Source organism: Athene cunicularia (genome assembly GCF_003259725.1).
Source record: "Athene cunicularia isolate RWA chromosome 12 unlocalized genomic scaffold, athCun1 chr12_part1, whole genome shotgun sequence".
In the NCBI taxonomy this organism is placed as follows: Eukaryota; Metazoa; Chordata; class Aves; order Strigiformes; family Strigidae; genus Athene; species Athene cunicularia.
In genome coordinates this window covers 21,066,199-21,082,389 of record NW_020799116.1, presented here as the reverse complement: position 1 = coordinate 21,082,389, position 16,191 = coordinate 21,066,199, and the positions used below count along the sequence as shown (strand labels likewise).

Genomic DNA, 16,191 nt, shown 5'->3' with positions numbered 1-16,191 from the left:
AATAGATCAGTTTCCTGCTGCGACCATCCCAAAATTCCTGAACAATTGCCTGTGGGAAGCTTCTCTGGCATGCAGCCTCTTTAGGACAATTCTGGGTAAGGAATAGCTGGCTGCTTGGACGTCTAGTCTCTTCAGCTTCAAAAACTAAGAAATGAAGTCATGACTGTGAGTTGAAATAGGATCTAATCTCTAAACATGCAGATCAGTAGCTGCTTCTCCTAAGTCATCCAGCTGTACTGGATGATTTAAGAACGTACTGGAATTTTTTAAAAAAATTCCTAATTCATTAGTTTTGTGTTTCAAGAGTTAGAGTGACAAGAGCTCAGGAGAGAATGCTGACATAAGAAAGATGAAAATGGATAAGGTATCAGCAAATTCAATTATATCAGAAAAGCGACATCTCTCCTGTGCTGAAAGTGTGAATCTACAGTAAATCTGACATAGATGATGAAATTATGCTAAATCACTGCATTAAAAAAAAAAAAGCAACAAACCAACATAGAGACTACAATTAAATTGTAATTGGATTTGTCATTTCAAAGTATTAGCATCAGATTTCCAGATAATACAGGGTGACATACTCTTATGCTAATAAATAGAAAGTTAGCAAAGTAAACAAATGCTGTGTTTCTACTGTAAGGAAATACGTGCGCCAATGAAGCAACCTTTTCAGCACAGAAGTAATTTAATACCCAAACCACATGAAAAGTGATCTCTCTGGGAATAGCACAGCTGCTAAAATCCAAGTCAGTTTTTATTAAATCATCAAGTCTGTTTATGTAAAACAGGGTTCTCTTAAAATGACCTCCAAGAGGAAATGATTTGCTAACAAAAAATTGATACCTGCATTTAATTTATCTACATCACTGTATGTTTTTACATATCACTATGTCCTGGATCGAAGAAAAAAAAGAAAAAAGAAACAAGCTTATTCTAACAGTTCAATTTCTCAGGCTCCACTATCAAAGTTTTAGCTACTGCTGAGCTTTCAGCTATTCAAGAGGGCAGATACATGTTTCTAAAAATAACAGCAGTTTTAAGTTTAGTGCTTCAACTTTTGAGGAGAAAATGGATATTAACAGTCCTTCAAAACTTGTCAGATGCACTGTGGAAGAAGAAATTATGCAAGTCCTCAAAAAAATGATACTGCCTCAAGAGTTTTTGATAGCTGTTGAAAAGAAGAAGGACAAATGCAGCAAAAAGAACAGAAAGAACTTATTGCAGGAAGTCTCAAGGTACATAAAAGTGAACTAAATTAATGGCACTCCCAAACAGTCCAAATCATGAGTCAAAACCTCTGAATCTTCATATTGAGATATCCCAAACCTTCTTGAATGTGCATTACATGGCCATAGAAAACTTGCCAGAAAAAACTTTTCAAGGCCACGGTACAGGAAAACAGTCCAAGACTGAAGAGGAGGCCTCACACAGACACATTAGTGGGCTGCTCTAGTGTTCTGGCAAGACACAGCTCAGACCCAAGCAACAGCTGTAAATCTATTAGGTGACTCAGGACTGTCAACACTAGCATCAAAATGAAAGAGTCTTTTCAATAAAGAAATGTTATGGAAGTAATTTTTTTTTTTCTTTAGCATTCTTTATATATTTGTTTTGTATCATAAACCAGAAATTCAGACAGCTTGGCATATTTGTAGCGATACTAAGTTCAAGGAAGCTAAAAAGACACATTTATTTATCGGACATCAGAAATAATTTCTTAAACAACTAAAAACAATACCAATTTTGTTCCTTCCTCCAAAGCTAGAAGATATTGACGGTGTTTATGTGATAAACTTTTCAGAAACGTGTTGGCCCTAATCTCTGCTTAGTTTCTTTAGCTGACTACAATAGTTATGTGCAGATAGAATGCTGATAGGTGATGCCAAAGAAATTTGGAAAACAGGTAAAGAGGAAGGGTATGAGGGCAAAGGAACTTTAGCTGAAGTCAGAACATAGATTCCAAGTGCTAAGGAAGTAAGAGAAAATGTCAAATACAAAGCAGTCCTTGGCACCCCAAGACTGACCTAGAGCAAGATCCAAGACCATTCTGTACATATAAAGTACAGACAAACTCAGACTTACTTTGGTTGAACAGGCTGTGCACTTATCAAATGCCAGGCTGACTGGAAGAACATTATCAAATCTTGATAAAAATCCACGTATCTGGAAGACAAAATAATTACAATACTATTTTACAATTACAAAACACATTTCAAAAATTCTATCTCAATAAAGAACGGCTATGACTAGGTCATATTGTTCTAACACAATGGTCCCCAATCACACCTGTAGTAAATTTATATTCGATATATATTCCTGGTTTTCTATATAGAAATAATAGCTAAACTATCTAGACGCAACACTATTTAAACAGAAATAGAGGCACAGCACCACCTGGAGTTTGACTTCTCTGATTGCAAAGTTCGATCAAAAATAAAAAGTCATGGTATAATCAGCTAAACACATTTTGTTTCCCATCTCTATAACATATAATCTGAGAAAACTTAACTGTCATGCATTCCGAAACCGTGTTGTTAATAGGATACTACTGGTATGTCATTTTTAAATTCCAGACCTTTGTTTATGGTAAGAGATGACACTGAAAACACTTTGCAGCAGGGTTTGATCCTTTAGACTATGAATTCTTTAGAGTATTGTCTTTTTTATTCTGTGCTTTCACAGGCCTACTACAATAAAGAGACATCTCTAAGAACAACCTAAGTAGCTCTGCAATACAAATAATAATGCCTTAGTTAATACTGAAGCCTATTATGGAAAATATTTTCAGTATGCACTCCACAAACTTAATGCAGTTGAAATGGCATAAACCTCAGAAGCCAACAGCAATTTAAACCGTATTAACATTAAGGTATTTTTGCAGAAACACCAAGACACACATAATGTTAGAATACAAAAATACAGTAATTTTTAAACCAAACCCCCACTCAGAATAAGAAAGGAAAGCAACAAAATTTAGTCTTTCTGATACCACTTTGCTTTGTATTTCTGTTATCCTAGGAACTCCAAGACACTCCCTGGAAATAAATTCAGTTCATTTATGACAGACTATGAGTGTGCAACAGTTATAATCCACAAAGGAATACCTTCTTAATAAAGAGGACTGATGCATGAATTAATTACTATTCTTTTTCCACACAAGTGGGCTAAGCAAATGAACAAAGAACACAAAAATACACACACCCCTGGAGAAAATACTGCACTCACTGAGTTATTAGATGAGGGACTGCTAAGAGAAGCCAGCAGTTTGTAGAAGGATTATATTTGAAAAAAATTTTCTATTTTCATTTGATACCTACTAAACTTCTATTTGTGTTAAAATGTCTAAAAGAAGACATGCATGATAGTCATTAAATATAAATGTGAAAACAGATACAGGGCTGACAGAAGTCATAATTAAATTAAAAGTTTTCTGATTAAGATCCATATTTGATAGCATAGTCCAAAACAGAACAATAATGCAAGTAAAATCATATAGGGGTATAAGACAAAACTGGACAGTTAACATTCTCATCATCAGGAAATAAATGAACTGTGAGATCATTCTTTTTCCAGTAGAAACAGCAAACACTCTAAAGTTTACTGGGAAATACTCTAAAAAAATATTTCTACATAATGTAATATTTCTAGCTTTTTGTCAGGAGGAAAAAAAAAATTACTTCTTCACTATCCCCTTTTAGATGTTAAGAGAAAGTTTAAATTACAGATCTGTTTTCCAGAGGTCTGGAGTATTGTCACCATTTTGAAACAAAGTCAGTGTGTATGTATAAGACTCACAAAAATTCAACCATCAAAATTACTGAAGTTATTTTTCAAAACAAACTGACCCTTTTTCACCTCAAAATCACTTTCATATTGCCATCCCATATGATCACAGGAAACATTCAGATAATTACAGAGATCTGGAAATGATTACATTCATTTTTCAACTAAGAAAGCAAAAACTTCTCCAAAGATAAATCAGAAGTGAGTACCTGGATCATCAAATGACCAAGATTTAGGTTTGGCTTTTTCTTCCTATTGAGACATGAGAGGTCAAAAAATCTCCCTCAGATTGCAGCTGTTGGCAAAGGCTGTGCCCAGCTGACAACAGCATTAGCATTTGAACTACAGATAACCCTAAAGGATAAGGGACTAACTTAGGTATAAAGTAGCCTGACAGTCATTGTGAAAGTTACAAATTTATCAAGCAGTGCCAAAGTTGGAAACTGTCAAGAACCTTCCAGACAAGCAGATGATGAGTGCCAACAAAGACAAAAGTCTCGTCCTGAGGGTATCTGAACTAGACAGTTGAGGACTGGATATTCCCCACCAATCCCACAGCTGACAGTGTCCACAGCAACGAGCAGAAAAACTTCAGGGGTATGGGAGAGAGATTCCTGTCAGAGAACTGGGGCGACTCCAGGATTACTGGAGAGAGAGAACTCAGGGAAAACTTAGGGGCACCTCATTATATAAAATGACCCACGTGTAAACACTGGTTACTACATAAAATTATAAACAAAATTAAACTGATTTAATATATACTGTCACAAAAACCCTGTGATTACTCGGACATTGCAAAGAAGACAACATACTAGTAGCTTTATCTGTTTCAGAATCACGGTTCATACTTGGCACAAAAAAACCCCTAGTATCAACAGAATCTAAAAGTACCACTTAGAAACAAATAAATGATTTACTGATAGAGTGGAAGCATCCAGAGTCACTCAGATAGCAACATGAAGAAAGAAGCACAAAATACTTTTAATCCCCAATGATAGTATCATAGGGGATATGATTATGAGGATAAGATCAGCAGGCAATTTTTTTATGCACTGTACCAATAAAAAAAAAATAATCTATCCAGCAATTTGAAAAACAGTATCCTTAACACATTTGTAACTAGAGTTTGGGTTGAGCAGAAGACAAAAAGTGCTGTATTGCACAGATATACATGAATATTTTGGAGAACCACAATAATTGGGAGTTAGATGGATTTGAATTTTTTTTTAATTTGGAAGGGATTTAAAAAGCAAACAAAAGTAACTTTGAGATGCCCATACTGTCACCTCTGATGGGAAACAGAAAAGTCAGAGATTGCCTTATTCACATACTGCCTGTTCCAAAAAATTCCTGCTAAGTAGCTAGGGGGAATTGTGTTTCCACAAATGGGACAGACACAATGCCAGGAACACAACTACCTTGGCCTGTGTGACAGATTTATTTATTTTTAATATTTTTTTTTAAACAAACATGGAGAGTCAGTCCTTCAGGGAATGGAATCAGCATATAGTATGTTTTTGTTAAGGAGACAAAGTCTGATGTTTGCCTTATATCATTTCCCAGCTTTTAAACAAAAGCATTTACTCACAAGTTATTTACCTGATGAGGAACAAGTCCAAGAGAAGTAGGCGGTTCATTCATTCTATCATCACTACTGCTGGCTACAGCATAACCGCTGCCAAAAATCCAAGAAGGAAAATTAGAACAAGACGACATACTCAACAGTCAAAATTTCCAATAAGCTTCAAGACATTCTGTTACAGCTTAGAGTTTAGAATCTGGAAAGGAACATATCTGGAAAGTCTGTTTCATAGTAACTAAGATTCAGGATGGGAATATAAAAACCCTTTTTCAGAATCAATCTCAGAGACTTGTAACATACACTCATGTCCAACTCCTAATTTACTTTTTGTTTCACAGATTTTAAAGACAGAAAACAAGCCTAAATTTCAGGTTTCAGAATTTCAGAGTAATTTCTGTATCAAACCCACTTGATTTTAAATAAGATTTTGCAATACTTGGCTTATCTTGAAACTCTTCATGTATCATACATAGTTATGGTAGCTCCTCATTAGTCAAACACTCTCTTGAGCAAAGGAATGCCAAAATCCACTAACAGGAATACTTTCTTCTTTTGAAGTATTCTCAGTACTTTTCTACTTTTAAACTCACAGAGAAAAAACTGCCAATGTTCAAGATAAAAACTTAAAATTTGATGAATCAGTTCTCTCAAACACTGTTAAACTACACTAATATAGTAGATACAAGCTATACATTACCTTAATTTACAGGCAATGTTATACCTTACAGAATTATCCTACTTGATGTGTACTTCCTCCCCCTTCTCCCAAAAGATTATATTAAATAAATCTTATTTCTTAGAGAACACCTTCTGAACACCAATCCAGAAATGACTCACCCTTCTGGATGCTGTAAAACAGAAACCATTAATTCCACTGCAAGTGCTCCAGCTACCATGGCTAATCCAGGTCGACTGACTGTGCACTGCTGATCCAATGTCCGATCCCTGGTGGACTACAAAGATAGACAATTCTAAAGGAAAGAAAAAAGTAACTCAAAAGTAACTAGCTGCCCGACTAGACAAAACATCTTTAGTTGTGTGCAATTTATTTCTTTGATCTTCCAAATAAAAGATAAACTATTTCTTAATCTTGTGTACAACAACATAAAACAAACCCCTTTATGAAACACCATTTAAAGGAAATAAAAATTCAAGTCACAACAAAATAGATATATAATCACCATCTGCATAAGGTTCTACTCACATCCCCTGGTGCCACAACATCATTGCAGAAGTAGCAACCCAGTTTATAGCCAGGGATATTTGAAAATAGTGATGATCCCAAAAGATCAGAAGAACCAGAAGCATTGTTGAAACATGAATCACCAGATTCTTGCTGTTTTGGTTTCTTTAGTCCGTGTCTCATTACAACAAATGTGTCAAATCCCAATGCAGCATTGATGACCAACTGTGAACAATAAAGACAGAACAGATTTTAAGTGAGCCAAAAGGGGAGGGAAGAAAAGGCCTCAAGGTTCTATTCACTGAAAATGTCAAAAAAACCCCCACATGCTGTAGATGGACGAACAACCAATTAACTGCATATATATCATCCTAGCCATGAACAACAGATTTTCTGATAGGTGCAAAATTCCAGTTGTCCAACATTTAGAAGAAACCAAAACCAACCCAAAAGTCTGTTTCAGAAATCCACAAACCATTACCTTTTTCTGTGTCTTTCAGGAAAATTTGATGGAAATTACAAGCTCTCTCTTATTGTTACACAAACCTATGCACACTTCCTGACCAAAAAAAAAAAAAAAAAAAAAAAAATCCATCAATATGCTGTGCTAGTCTACATCTGAAACTAGGTTCACACCAACTAACATTCACTGTCTCACTGTTACTGAAGCTGCAGTTACAGAAGTTACTGAAGCTGCTATGCACTGGTGTGAATTAATACCCATATATCCAAATTTGGCCCAACAGTCATACAATAATTAGTATCGTTATTGGAAAAACTTATTTTGATTCCAGCTCAGAATTTATTTTCAAGTTTGCTTCATATTCTGTATATTCATATTCCAAGTGCCATTTAAGTACAACAGTGGCTATCAATAACAAGTTTCCATGTCATTTGAAATTCTATGTGTAGTCTTTTTAGATCACTATGGTCTGAAATACAACTCATTAAACACTCCTATGTGACAAAGCAAAGAAATGCAAGTCTATTATCCAAAAAAATTTCTGCTCAGTGAGGAAAGCAATTAATGATTACTTATGGTCTTCATATGCATCTGTTTAGTCACATGGGGAGCACTAGCAGCTGTGGTACACAATTACATTGTCATCATTTTTCCCTTTCTCTTCATTTTGTGACAAGTGCCTAAAGTAATGCGAGGCTGTATACATTATAACCATAATAACATAAAAACAATGCTTAAACCAGCAGATTTTACTAAACTTACAGGCCATGATTTAGATATAGCAAAAAGCAAAAACAATAATCACCGTAGCCAGTAAAATATAAAGGAAAATATTGCACTGCATCATATGCAAGTATTTTGGATACAAATTCTAGTACAGCAGTTTGTAATTTTTCATTCTTACAGTCAGGAATTATTTAAAACAAGGACTCTGAGGGAAGCTGTCAAGAATTAGCCATCTTAACTAGCAAGCTTGGGAGTTTCATCATCACTCATAGTATTTCAAATACTTTCTGGATATTCACTTTCAACCTTGTTGCAGTTGATTCTTTCCTCAGTCCTAAATTGTTCTGTTGAATCTGTGGTAGCACAGAGGAGTCTACAGCAAACAATTAAAAGACTGCATCTTTTCACTACATCTACCTGTAAAACTTGAAGATGGTATTCCATTTTCAAAGTATAACTAACATGTCATGACTGGTATTATCAGAAATTAGTAATATTGCTAAACACTTCCCATGACAATAAACTGTTCCTCTCTCTTCAGTTTACTGTCCAGCCACTATTTGAATTGAACTGATTGACCTTTAATTGAAAAAAAAAAAAATCTGTTCTTGATAAAGAGACTATGGAAAAGTGTATCTTTTGGCATGTGTTTAAAAAAAATAGCAAAATTTTAAAAGTTCCAGTGCTCAGCAGGAACAGAGATTTAACATCTAACACAGAGATTTAACATTTGAGCTCTGTGTTGATAAGATACTTGCTTTGGGAGGAAGGACTACAGGAATATCAAAGATCATCAAGACAACTGAATGATTATGTGGGGAAACCAACTCTATGAAATTAAGACTGTGAATTCTTATATTTAAAAAAAATAGTATCTGAAACTTTATAGATTAAAGTCTGTATATGAGGTCAGTGAGACTGCATGCATAAGTGCTTATGTAGTCCAAACGTTAAAACATCTTTTGTGGTCAGTACACAGAACTGGTCATATGAACCAGGCTAAGAAATAAAGCATAAGCTTCTACACATGTACACTTTATAGAGAACTTTACACAGATTATCACTCACTACGTTCTTCATTTCCCATGTGCCTGTTTTGAGACCTTGGGTCCAAACTGTGGCAGTACTTCAGATCTGCAGCTGTCATACAAGTTCACATTTGAAGTAGAGCTCTCAGTAAATGTTTATCAACACGAAGTACAAGCAGATACCGAGCATTTCAGTTTGGATGCCTTGAGAATTTCAGTGCTGTGCTTATTCAGTGACAGAGAATCCTTACGTCCAAGTGATCTTATGAAAATCCCTGTGATGCAGTCAGACACACTACGGCACTGAATATCAGAAATTGTCACACAGAAATTACAAAATTTGTCCTCAAAGTATGACTTGAATACTGCAAGGCAAATATAGTGGAGGACTGGTAGCTAAGCAAATGTGGGAAGAAGATTTTTGAGATCATTAAAACACCCCTATCCTGACTGAAGCAGACGGAGGGGCTGCATACCAAACGGCATATATTGCTTATAACTACCAACCATCATACATACAAAAGAGTAGGATGGCACTTTACAGTTTCAATATCCAGCTTTATAAACTGACTCTATGTCATTTCTGTGCTATTTTTAAACAGCTAAAAGATTGCTGAAAGACCACAGGTGCAAACTGCAGAAAAGACAGCAGGATTAAGTAGGAACTGCTTAAATTATCAAATTACATACACTCAGTTACACCTGAAGTTATACTTCAGTGAAGTCCACACTAAAGGGACACACTGATCTTTTCACTGGCAGTGTAGCTCACTGGCAAAGGGAAGTTCATTTGAGCTACAAGGACATAAAAGCCTATTGCTCAGGATCAAAAATCTATTTAAAGTAAGAAACAAATGAAAGAAAAGAAAATAATTTAAGACCTTGGCTTAAAAGAGAGAACTGTTTGATTTGGAAAAAAACTACTTGCAAAGCAGGTGTAGAGGAAATTTAGTTAAGTTCAAATTAACATAAACTTCATGATAAAGGAGAACATACTTGGAATTTATAAGGTAAAACTAATTTGCAAATACCACAAATCTGCATTCTGTATCCTTTCTGCTTTCCAGGTTTTTTGGAAATAAATATAAACACAAACAAAAGAAACCATAAACAACTAACAACTATTAGGGAACTAGAGTTGTCACAGCCGAAAAATCATCGAGGTCAGGAAATACAAAAAGCAGGAATCGAATAACATTGATTCAGCTGTGTCACATGTACGTTTTCCTTTACTTTCATGTTAATTTCACTTAATAAATTGCTATGGACATCACTACGTTTATGCCACAAAATACACAGGATGTGCACTGTGGTTAATCTGACATGTTAAAAGCTTAATACTTGCATTTTCTGATTTTGTGCTATTTTAACTGAGCAAACATGAAACCACATAATTCTTGAATTAAGAAATATCAAGATTACTTGAGACTGCTTTACTAAAGTCTACATCATGATAGCAGGGGAAGTATGTGTTCAGGATAATTTAGCTGCATTCTTCAGCAAAACCGTATTTTCAAGACTGTAATAATCTGGACAAAAATGATGCTTCCAGAATCCTGTGTGATTTAGAATATTCTTTCACAGAAAAAGTTTGGGTGCCACACTGTCTTCAAGAATAACATTCACAGAAAAGGCTCTATCATTCATGTCTAATCCTCAGTAAAATTTGTAGAACAGGAAAAAGAGGCTCAAAATCTTCTCCCCATATGCTTTTGTTACTCTCCTGCAAAAATTTTGTTAAGGTCATGTTTTATTTCTTAGTCTGGTTTGTATGACCAGGTCTGTACACTGACCACAAAAGTTATTCTAACATTTGGACTACATGAGAATTTATACAAATAGACTCCCTAATCTCATATATAGAGTATAATCTTTAAAGCTTCAGATACTACTATAAGAATTCACATCCTTAATTTCACGTGCTATAGCCCTCTCCATTATTCTTCGCCTGCAACATAAGGATATTATTTTTAAGTTACAGAAATAGCTGAAGCATGGAACACTACCTGAGTAAGAGTCATGGGTAGTTTGGATGCATTGGAGCAGCACAACAGTATGTTTTCCAATAAGGCAATGAGGAAAAACCCAAAGTTAACTTTTAGCTAAAGAAGTATTGGCATACTTTTTTAAAGTTCAGAATTCACTTTCTAATTTTTCACTTTTGAGATATATTTTGAAAATGTGGTTTCAGACATGTTTCTACAATTCACATCCCCTATCAATCACTACTATAATTTTAGTCCTTTGTATGATTGTCTTACTATGAAATTATTTCTCTTGTTATTACTATGAAATATGTACCCTTAGAGAAGCTCAAAAGATAGTGACTAGACAAGACCCTGAGCAACACGATGTAACGTTGGCTCTATTCTGAACAGAGTTGGATATGATCACCTCCAGAGGTCTCTTTCAACCTGTATAATTCCATGACACAAGTTTCTATTTCCTCTTCAACACTTTCTTACTGTCTTACACAGAATCTTTGATGCTGTGTAATGCTACAGAAAACAAGAAAAAAATTCTGTACAATCACAAAATATTGGTCAAATATTTCAATTTCCCATTAAGTTCTTTTAGGTATACATAGCTGGTTGATATGCAAGAGCTGAAATACAGTGACAAGGATATTAGCAAGGTATGGTATGATACCTTCCTCTTGCTGGCTGCAATAACAGCAGGAAGCCATCGACTCTCTCTAGTGTCCATTAGCAGGAAAACAACGTCATGAGCATCAATAAGCTCTTCAAGTTTAGCCACATCCTTCTGAGCCTGTGCCATCATTACTTCAGAAAAATTCACTGGGTGGCCTGGCATAGGGATGCTCATGTTATAGCCTTCTGAACTCTAGATGGAGGTAGGCAGAAAACAACATATTAAAAAGACAAATTTGTGACTGAATAGAATTATTATAAAGTTCAATACAAAACTGTAGAGAGTACAAATTCAATTACTGTCTGATGAATGGCAACTTTATGCTTTACATCTCTCTGTATATCAGTGCTGTGCACAGAGCACAGTGCTAAAGTTTCTGAGGGAATGGCAGTCTCAGTGCTGTACTTCTCCAGAACAGAGCAGCTCAACACAAACACAATAGTCTGGGTCATGAGAGCAGATCATCCATATTCAGGGGGCTCAGTGCCTGAACTAACAAGCCCAGTCTCTCAGAAGGTCTTATTAGGTCTGGAAAATCCTCACAAGAAGACAACTGAACTGCTTCTTAATCCCAGAGGTTAGACATCACTACACAAGCAAGCAGACAGATCATACATATGATTATGATCATGCTGTTCAACTTCTATAAAACCTTTGTCCTGGAGGATCTTTCAGGCCACTTCACACACAATGTTAACAGGATGTAGTTTATTTTTCTAATACTGAATATTGTTTCAATTACAGTAAGACAGATGCAAAGTATCACACATTCTCCTCTTTGTTTTAAATTCTTTACAAAGAAGAACGATAGTCTTGAATGATTTTCATATAATTCAACCAGCCATATGTGAACTTCATATAGAAGAAAATCACTTCTGAGACTTGTTACTCCAGTGCTTGGATGTCTGGGGGCTTGCACTATGCAGATGCTGAAAGAGGTTGCTCCTATTGCAGAAAACTCCCTATTTGGGCAAGGCTCATTGAGCAGAAAATGGCTAAAGAGCCAAATAAGCATATACACAATGCATATACAATGCAAACAATTAACTCACGCATTTGGAAATACGTTAACACAATCTGTCAGCCATCTGCTATAGGAGAATAATGGATCCTTCATATATGTTACAGAAGCATAGGCCTTGCCAAAGTCTCCTTGCTTGTCACTGTGCTGTAAGCAACTAACAATTTAAAAGCCAAAATTTAAAAGCTAGATGAACCAAACATAAAATTACATGGGAAGAGAGGAAAGGAAGGTTGGTGGAACATACTTTTGTATAGAACAATTACATGCACAACTCATAAATCCAGGTGAGCCAAATAACCAGAAGGGTGAAGTATACATTCTAAACATCATAAATATCCCTGAAGATAAAAAGAAATAAGACACATATAGCAGCTTGGGGAAATGAATTTGAGTAATATCTGCATTAACCATACTAAAGCATGCACCTTTTTTTTCTTCCCCTTCTTCCTCCCTGTCCCCCACCTCCAAGGGGAAAAATGTAAGAGTCCACAGTGATCCAGTATGCTGTTTAACAGGGCAGCTCCACTGTTTCCCAGAGAAGACAGCTCTGCATCACCAGCACAGACACTGGGTAATTACTGGAGGAGATTTTACCTTCACTGTCCTTATCTCCTCCAAAAAGCTGTGGCAGGAACAGAATACTTAATCCATGCTGTATATGAGTAATGTATTTATGGATAATTTGTCACGGCCCTGTATTGTATACAAGTGCTGATTTATTAGATAAGTATAACTGACATTACTGGTGACTTAGGAAGTTGATTTTGTTTAAAAAAAACCCCAAAAACCAAGTAAACAAATAAGCTGAACACTAGCTGCATGTAAGTATGGTAATGAAGTTTAAAAAATACTAAAATCTTACCAGAATTCAAAAAAACCCTCTATCCAGTGCTTGTAGCTGTAGGAATATATACAAGTCTAGCAGCTTCAATAGCTTTAATTTTATTTGAATAACTGTCCCTTGAAAAAAAGACACCAGTCACTAGCAAAAGTGGCTGAGGTACACTTGCAGCCAAATGCTGGCAAAAAGAGCAAGTGTACCTTGTGATGGCATATGCATATTATTTTAAGGAGAAGTAAATGTGCATGTATCCACAAAGATAGATGTCATTCATTCCACAGAATTCCAAAATCTCAGGGAATGTATAAATGACAAAAAGAACATTGCTTGACTGCTCACAAAACGGCTTAGATTTTAAGACCAGAATCTTCATACTAACAAAAGATTTAAAATTCCCCCAAATCATCCAAACCAAAATGATACTCAGTTACCACCCCATATTAGTCCTATACTTATTTAAAAAAGGGACAGTATGTTGGCATGTGCAAAATTATAAAAGATAATGCACTTTTCAACACTTTCACTGACAGCTGACCAAAGCTGTGCTTGAGGCTCCAGTGCTTTTGTTTTGTTTTGTTTTTTCAAAAAGCAAACAGATATCAGAATATTGCAATTTGTGGTGCTACCATAACCTTCTCTCTCATTTTTATTCACATTTCTATGAACTTTCTGCATTTTTTGTTAAACCATGGCTTGGATCACTTTGAAGATATCTGTGCTCAGTATATGAAACCTGAACAGAAGTGTGCTGTGGGTAGGTCCACAGAAAATTAAGAAATTTGATGTTGCCATCATTAAATTCTACTATTGGAAATAACTACATAAAGTGGCCCCCCATGCAGTGTAGTACAAAGGATGATAAAATGCTGGATACACTGGAGATCCATGCCTGAATACTTCAAGACATGATTGTATAAGAGAACCAATAAAGTCTAATTCAACAGCAGCTATATGAATGACTCTGTGCGTTACCTACTTGTAATGAAAGGCTGTAAATCCGTAAATTCTGCTGTTTTCAAGTCCTCCCTTCTTTTTTATTATAAAACTCTAAGCTACAGCTAATGATAATCTTAGAAGTGGAATGAAACAAATCAAAGCTCCTTGCCAAAGCATTCCTTGTTTCATTTGCAATGATGAGATGGTTACTCTTCCAACTAGAAAGAATGTAAAATTGAAAAAATAAAAAAGAATTCACATACAGCAGTCAAGCATTTCACAGTCAACCAGGAGAAACTGCATACTGTGTGCAAAATATCACTCATGCTGAAAGCAAAGAAAGTAAATTAGACTGCAAGTGAAATGCACAGAAATATAAAACCAAATTTTCAGAATTGCCCTCAGAACAAGCATTACTGCTTGGATTCCATGGGCTTAAAAGACTGTGGGTTTCCAAACAGCAAGAGACAGCTCTGGCTACTCCTTCAGTATGACAGAAACAAGTAGGCTTAACATCCAGGAAAACTAATCTTTTTATTCAAAGACATTTAGACTGATAAATATGAGGTTTGATGACAAACAACAGAGCAGTCTGCAGTAACAGATGCAGCTCCATTTTGAGAAGTCCAGCAAACTCAGCTCGGTTATAAAAATCTCCAACTGCAATAGCTTCACTGTCCAAACCGTCCCAAAGCACCATGACTTCACCCTGGCTAATTAAAGACTTACTGTTAGTCCACGTGTTTGGCCTGCTGCTTAAACCTCACCACTCTCACATGCTGTCAGCATGATATTAACTGTTTGAACCAGCGTTTTTAACTGTTAAGCCATGTTAATTCTTGCTAATGCTACCATGTTGTTTCTCTGTGTATTTACTGATGGTCAAACATGCTACCTCTTCACAAATTCTACTGTGGGAATGAGTGCGACAAAAAATACATATTAGAAACATTCTAACATAAGGGTACAGAGGATCTGTGCAATTGCTTTCTCCTCATTGTGCCACAAAGCTATGAAACTAGGTCTGAGTCCCACTGAAGGCTAATCAGATGTGGCCCATCCATGGCACAAGGAAACAAGAGAGAATGAGTAACACTGATAGGGATAATGCGCTAAGAAAGCAGTGGTAGATGCAGAACATTTGAGGCATATGGTAGAGGAGAAATTCCTTACATATAGTATGAGTTGCATGTTGTATATGCTATTACTGAACAGGAAAAGTGGTTTTTTTTCCTATGTACACCAAATCTCCTAATGCTCATTGATACAGGCTCAGTAAAGCATTGTTATTGTTTCCCCCTTATTACTGGAAGCTCCTCCTCTGCAGGTTATATTTAACTTTTTTTTTTTTTTAAAAGCCTCATCATAATTTCAACATAGCCCGGTCTTTTGCTTTCTTGATTATTTCTATCAAGAAAACTCATATACTTACTTTTGATCTTTATCTCTACATGCAAAACTGTACCATTCAGGATTCCACAAAGAAGCTTTTCTTTCTTCTAATTAAGCTACTCATTCCTTCTTAATATTCCTGCTTTAATTTTCTCAAGTTTAAAAAGTGACAAATCATGTGAGACAAATCCTAATTAGCATCATGGTGGTGCTCTGTATGACACCACACAGATGCTTTCTTTTCTGTACTTGTTCTACTAGTTAATATTTCTATAACTAAATGAATATCACCAAGTAACAGTAGCACTACAGTGCAGCAAGGTTAAATAGAATTCTATGAACTTTCGGAGAGTGTCTTCTGGTTTACTTACAAAAGTTCTGAAAGTGAAATGTTTAGCATTTTTTTTATTCTGGGAATCATTGTTTAATATTCAATATATTCATTTAATTACTATTTAGTATCAATACTGATTTAATGAACAATAACAATAATAGGATCAACTCAGATGAAAACAGAAGCACAAAGCAATCCTTGGGTCAAACTAAATGAACCTAAAAATGTTTGGAAATTATCTTCTGTA

At 35.5% G+C, this 16,191-nt stretch overlaps 1 protein-coding gene across 2 annotated transcripts in view; it reads right to left on the bottom strand.

The window, feature by feature from the left end:
* ATG7 (autophagy related 7) overlaps positions 1-16,191 on the bottom strand; it is a 110,186-nt gene that overhangs the window by 77,015 nt on the left and 16,980 nt on the right. The window contains exons 13-17 of one of the 2 annotated variants that reach the window (XM_026857511.1): positions 11,415-11,609; positions 6,570-6,773; positions 6,203-6,318; positions 5,383-5,458; positions 2,083-2,163 (exon numbers count right to left, since the gene is read on the bottom strand). In XM_026857511.1, coding sequence (XP_026713312.1) covers positions 2,083-2,163; positions 5,383-5,458; positions 6,203-6,318; positions 6,570-6,773; positions 11,415-11,609 — 672 coding nt within the window. Of the gene's footprint in view, positions 1-2,082; positions 2,164-5,382; positions 5,459-6,202; positions 6,337-6,569; positions 6,774-11,414; positions 11,610-16,191 lie in introns of those variants that run through there. The other variant, XM_026857512.1, reaches the window with a different exon arrangement.